The sequence below is a fragment of the Arachis ipaensis genome, chromosome B05, assembly GCF_000816755.2.
Source record: "Arachis ipaensis cultivar K30076 chromosome B05, Araip1.1, whole genome shotgun sequence".
NCBI lineage: Eukaryota > Viridiplantae > Streptophyta > Magnoliopsida > Fabales > Fabaceae > Arachis > Arachis ipaensis.
The window spans coordinates 29,289,269-29,294,711 of record NC_029789.2 but is presented as its reverse complement, the minus strand read 5'-3'; the positions used below and the strand labels follow the sequence as shown (position 1 = coordinate 29,294,711).

The 5,443-nt window shown below is 37.4% G+C and overlaps 2 protein-coding genes across 2 annotated transcripts; one reads left to right on the top strand and one right to left on the bottom strand.

Annotated features, from left to right (window-relative positions):
- On the top strand, positions 275-2,293 carry LOC107643471 (probable galacturonosyltransferase-like 8). Its single transcript, XM_016347129.2, has one exon. It carries the CDS (start codon positions 674-676, stop codon positions 1,838-1,840), a length of 1,167 nt encoding a protein of 388 aa, XP_016202615.1. The 5' UTR covers positions 275-673; the 3' UTR covers positions 1,841-2,293.
- LOC107641809 (germin-like protein subfamily 1 member 1) lies at positions 3,656-5,172 on the bottom strand. The gene has a single exon (XM_016345258.2). It carries the CDS (start codon positions 4,952-4,954, stop codon positions 4,280-4,282), a length of 675 nt encoding a protein of 224 aa, XP_016200744.1. The 5' UTR covers positions 4,955-5,172; the 3' UTR covers positions 3,656-4,279.

Below are 5,443 nucleotides of genomic sequence, written 5' to 3'. Positions count from 1 at the left end.
AATTTTTTTAAAACTACAACAAAGACATAATTTTTTAGTTAAAAATTTAAGTATAATTAAATTTACGTGAAATTAATAGTTGAAAACTTTTTTAATTTTTTATTCAAATACTTCATCAAATCATGCATAAAATCCTGTCTTAACAGCTGCTTTAGCAGATATATTCCCATTTGATTTCCGTTGTGTAATAATAATGAAGTTAAATTTAAAAAAGGAAAAAATAAATAAATAGAGAGAAAAGGAAAGAAATACAAAAAGGGGAATAACAAAAAAAGAAAAAAGAAAAAAGAAAGAAAAGAGTCAGAGACAGATACAGAGTGATGAATGAGGGAAAAGCTGATATAAGTAGCAACACACCAAAATTTCTCTCTCAGAAGGTCCAGCTGCCATTGCCCCACCTCCATCTCCACATCCACCTCCTTCTTTCTTTCTCTCTCTCTCTCTCATGGTTCCAGAGAATCCAAAAAACCATCAAACCCAAGAACAAGAAACTAAAGAACCAACACAAGAAAGAAATGCAACATTTCACTCATAAACTTGAACACACTCCCCCTTTCTTCGCTCGCTCTGCAATAATGTCGTCTTAAAACACCAACCCATTTATATTCTTTTTCTTTTTTCCCTTCCACACAAGAACCCCCCAAAACGACGGTGTTTTAAACTTTTAAACGACATGATTCCGCTACGGTTAAGCGCCGTCGTTTTGCCCCTCATTGTCTGCATCTTATTACCACCATTCACACTCGGGATCCGTTCCTTTCCGACCGCCACTGCCGCCACCACCACCGCCGCCCTCCACAGCCTTCTTCGCTTCTCCGAAGCTCCTGACTACCGCAACGGCGCCGGATGCCTCGCCACCACAGCCACCACGACCTCCGATGACCCCTCCTTAGTCCACATCGCCATGACACTGGACTCCGGCTACCTGCGGGGTTCCATCGCTGCCGTACACTCAGTCCTCCGGCACTCGTCGTGTCCGGAAAACATCTTCTTCCACTTCATCGCAGCCGAGTTCGACTCAGCGAGTCCACGAATCCTAACTCGGCTGGTTCGATCGACGTTCCCTTCGTTGAACTTCAAGGTCTACATCTTCAGAGAAGACACCGTCATCAACCTAATCTCCTCTTCAATCCGTCAAGCCCTAGAAAACCCTCTCAACTACGCAAGAAACTATCTCGGGGACATGCTCGACTCTTCAATCTCCAGAGTCATTTACCTTGACTCCGATATCGTCGTCGTCGACGACATCCACAAGCTCTGGAACGTAACTCTAACGGAGAATCGAGTGATCGGAGCGCCGGAATATTGCCACGCGAATTTCACCAAGTACTTCACCGACGAGTTCTGGTTGGATCCGTTGCTATCTCGAGTGTTCGGTCACAGAAAACCGTGCTATTTCAACACCGGAGTTATGGTGATGGATTTGGTGCGGTGGAGGGAAGGGAACTACAGGAAGAGGATCGAGAACTGGATGGAGTTGCAGAGGAAAAAGAGGATTTACGAGCTTGGATCGTTGCCGCCGTTTCTACTTGTATTTGCGGGGAATGTTGAAGCCATTGATCATCGTTGGAACCAGCACGGGCTTGGTGGTGACAATGTCAATGGAGTTTGTAGGTCTCTGCATCCTGGTCCGGTGAGTTTGTTGCATTGGAGTGGGAAAGGGAAGCCATGGGTGAGGCTTGATGAGAAGAAACCGTGTCCGTTGGATCGTCTTTGGGAGCCGTACGATCTGTTCAAGCCGCAACTTGTTAATGGCGGTGGCAGAGGTGGAATAACAAGAGAACAGCCTTGGAGCTTCTCTTCTTCTATATTGGTTGGTTATTCTCATGATTTGTTATGATATCATTCTTTTTCTTTGATGCATTTTGTTTCTTGTTCAGAGATTATTCTATTCTTTGGGTAGAAAGAAATTACTATTGTACAGATTGGTTTAGAAGATGAAAACATGGATGTTGATGTTGATGTTGATGGTGATGATGATGGGGTTTGGGACTTTGGGGAGAACACAAGTGAAAAGAAGAGAAGAAAAGATTATTACTGTTAATTCTTTCTGTAGAATTTTTTTTTTGTTTTTCAATTTTGTTGTATTTTTAATTCTTGTGGTTATTTTTTTGTTACATAATGAAAACAGGTTCGATTCTTTTTCAGTTTGTGATGGGAGGGGGTTCCTTCTTGGAACAAATTTTGGTGGGTGGGATCAGTTTCTTTTGTCTAAGGGACCATTATTGAATTGAATTCTATGTGCCTAAAATCAAATTGCAGAATAATAGACAGTTGTTCTTCATTGTTTTTATTTGGATTTTGGATTCCAATTTCTTTCATGTTTTTGTTTGCTTTTTCCACCTACAACCATTATGAATTTAATTATGAAAGCTCCCTGTTTTGGTTTATACATGATATGATATTATATTATTTGATCACCCAAAAGTGGACTTTTTCTCTTATCTATCTATCTATCTATCTATCTATCTATCTATGCTTAACTCAATAAATATAACCATGAAAATCAGAATTTGTGTTAATCTGATAAAGTAATACTAGACGTTATAATTAATTTTAACTCATAATTTAATTAATTAACTATATAAATTATCCGAATGGGACCCAGAATGTGATTTATTTATATTATCAAAATGATTTCCTCTTTTTCATGTTTGTGCCTGGGTTTATAGAGGAAGAAGAAAAAAAAAGGGGGGAAATGACAAAAAAAAAAAGGTGATTGTGATTTGTGAACTGTGATGAGTGATGACACATTGCTAGTTATCAGGTTAATGATTGAAGTGATCACGGATTCACTATGATTTAAAGCCAAGGCAAAACAATAAAGTGAAAAAAGAAAAGAAAAATATGTAATGTAGCCATCTCTACCTATCAGTCATAAAATGTTTATTGGTGCTCTCAATCACAAATCACAATAGTTCCCTCTGCCTCTAGGAAACTCTGAAAACACCTCCGTGCTGTTTAATTTTCATTTGTCACACCTAATAACGAAACATGTCTGATATATGCATAAGTCTCGTGTTAACAGAAAGGTATACTTAGCAAAAAATGTTAAATCATTGCGAATTTCATATCTTGACTTAAAGCAATTTTCTCCAACACGCGTCCTCTCTTGAAGCATGCTCATCAAGAAAATTCTATTTAATATTTATCTTTATGCAATTCGTATAAGGATGGCAAGTTTGGAACAATAATAGTAATAGTTTTTTCTAATTAATGCTTTAGCTTAGCATATGGATTATGCAATTCTGATTCTTAATTTTAAAAATTTTCCTTTTTTTCACTTCTTCCTATATATATATATATATATATATTCGTGTGCCGCTGCCAGCTGTTCCAATGAGAAGTCATGGCTTCTTGTTCTGGCTTACCAAAGTTGACCACATGAAATGCTACCGTTTTCATGTCAGTTTTCAATTGAATTTTCGCATTCTTGCTTATGGAATTAGAATTTATAGAATAAATACTATTTGAGATTCCCAGTACCAAACATGCTGCCATTGCATTATTTCCTATCTTATTTTATTTTTTGAACCACTATGTCCACATAATATAGAGAGGGTTAAATTTACCACAAGACAAAAGATACTATCATACAAATTATTATTCAATTTTTTACCTATTGGCTATTATCATAAAAGTAGCATAAAAATAATTTTTTGAAGGCAAGTATGCTAAAAATAAATAGCAAACACAATTGTAGCATATTTGGATACCAAATTAAAAATGGCAACAACCCAATAAAAAGACTGGGAAGAAATGGACAAACACACTAATTCACTCCACTCAATAATAATATTAAACACAAGACTCTGATCAACCACCTGATTTTACTTTGAGTAATGTAACATGACAGTTTGTATGTCTCTTTTCCTCTTCGTTTTAAATATGCAAATCTAACATCATCATCCCACCTTCTCCCTAGGATCCCATCTACCGTATGGTTGCAAACGTTGATTTAATCTTATTTCAAATAAAATTTTATCCATGTAATAATATTGATGATTAATAGTTTTGTCTCTATTAGATTTTCTTATTTCTTCGTTCCAAATATTTTCAAAAGTGAGAAAAAGGCTGTAAAACTGGTTACTCACCTTTAAAAATATTAGGATCAAAATAAAAAAAAAATTACAAAGAGACTAAAACCACAAATTACCGGTTTTACTGGAACAAAAAATTTATTTAACACGTTGAGATTTAGCAATAACAAAATAGGAAATAATATTGGTAAGCATGATTGAATTCTCCTGCAGCAAACATCATGAACACTCACAATGAATCACCCTTCAAGTTTCTGACGTATTATTTCTACTTCTTGTGCACTAATCTGAAATGCCTTGGCAAGAATTGCATTAAGAATTGGAGGCTTGCTAGCAAATGTTGCAACGGATGCAACTTGTGCACCAGGGATCTGGCTATTGAGACCAGACAAAGCAAGAACCGGTTCCTTAGAATCTCTATTGTAAAGGAAATGAATCAGGCCCTTTGGGAACACAAATGACTCACCGGGCCTTAGGTTTTGAGTGAACACACGGCTAGATGTGTCTATAAATCCCACTAGAAGCTGGCCCTTTAGGCAAGTTGTGACTTCCGAGGCCCGCGGGTGCGAGTGAGGTGGAATTACCCCGTCGGCCTCGATGTCGACCCGGACCAACACAAGGCCCAATGTGTTGAGCCCGGGAAGGTTTACTGTGTTGGTGGGGGTAACTGCAAACCCAAATGTGTTGCTTGTGTTACCTGGTTTGGATAATGCTGACGTGGCAAAATCGGATGCCGAAACTTCTTTAGGGTTAATACAAGGAACCCCATTGATGAAAAAATTGTTCTTGTTATTGGCAACACAATAATCTTGAAGTGGATCAGGATCTGATCTACATTTCCCCCATAGAAGGTAAAGGGCAAACAATAGAAGAGGAAGTGAGTGAAAATTGGTTCTCATTTTAGATATCATCATACGAGGGAATTAAACAAGTCAAACCCTAAACAATAGGTGTAAATGTTTGCTTTGTGTTTTGTTAGTGTGTAATGGTACGGATTTTAGTGGAACAAGCACAAGTTATATATATATAGCTGGTGGTGGATAGTGATATTAATTTAACTTTGATATGAATATTGAGTAGCTTAAGAGCATAGGAAGAGAGCGATGCAAGGCAAAAGCTTAAGGAAAATGTGATCAAGTTAGAATAAGCCACACATAGAGGGTGATGTTTACTTTCCAAATTCAAATGAAAGGGACTTCTCTTTTTTATTTTTTTTTCATGCTTCGGCATTTTACAATTTCTCAAATCAAGCCCATTTTAAAACCCCATTATTAAATTGGGCTTGGGCAAACCCAAGTAGTTCAACGTTGTCGTTTGATGTGGGTAGGAATCAATACCATAGTTGTCCGTGACCGATCATGCTATCGATTTATTAATTTAGTTGATAGATTACAAGTTAAACC

Excerpts from the sequence above, each read along its gene's own strand:
- LOC107643471 (XM_016347129.2), top strand. The coding sequence starts at position 674 with ATGATTCCGCTACGGTTAAGCGCCGTCGTTTTGCCCCTCATTGTCTGC.
- LOC107641809 (XM_016345258.2), bottom strand. The coding sequence starts at position 4,954 with ATGATGATATCTAAAATGAGAACCAATTTTCACTCACTTCCTCTTCTA.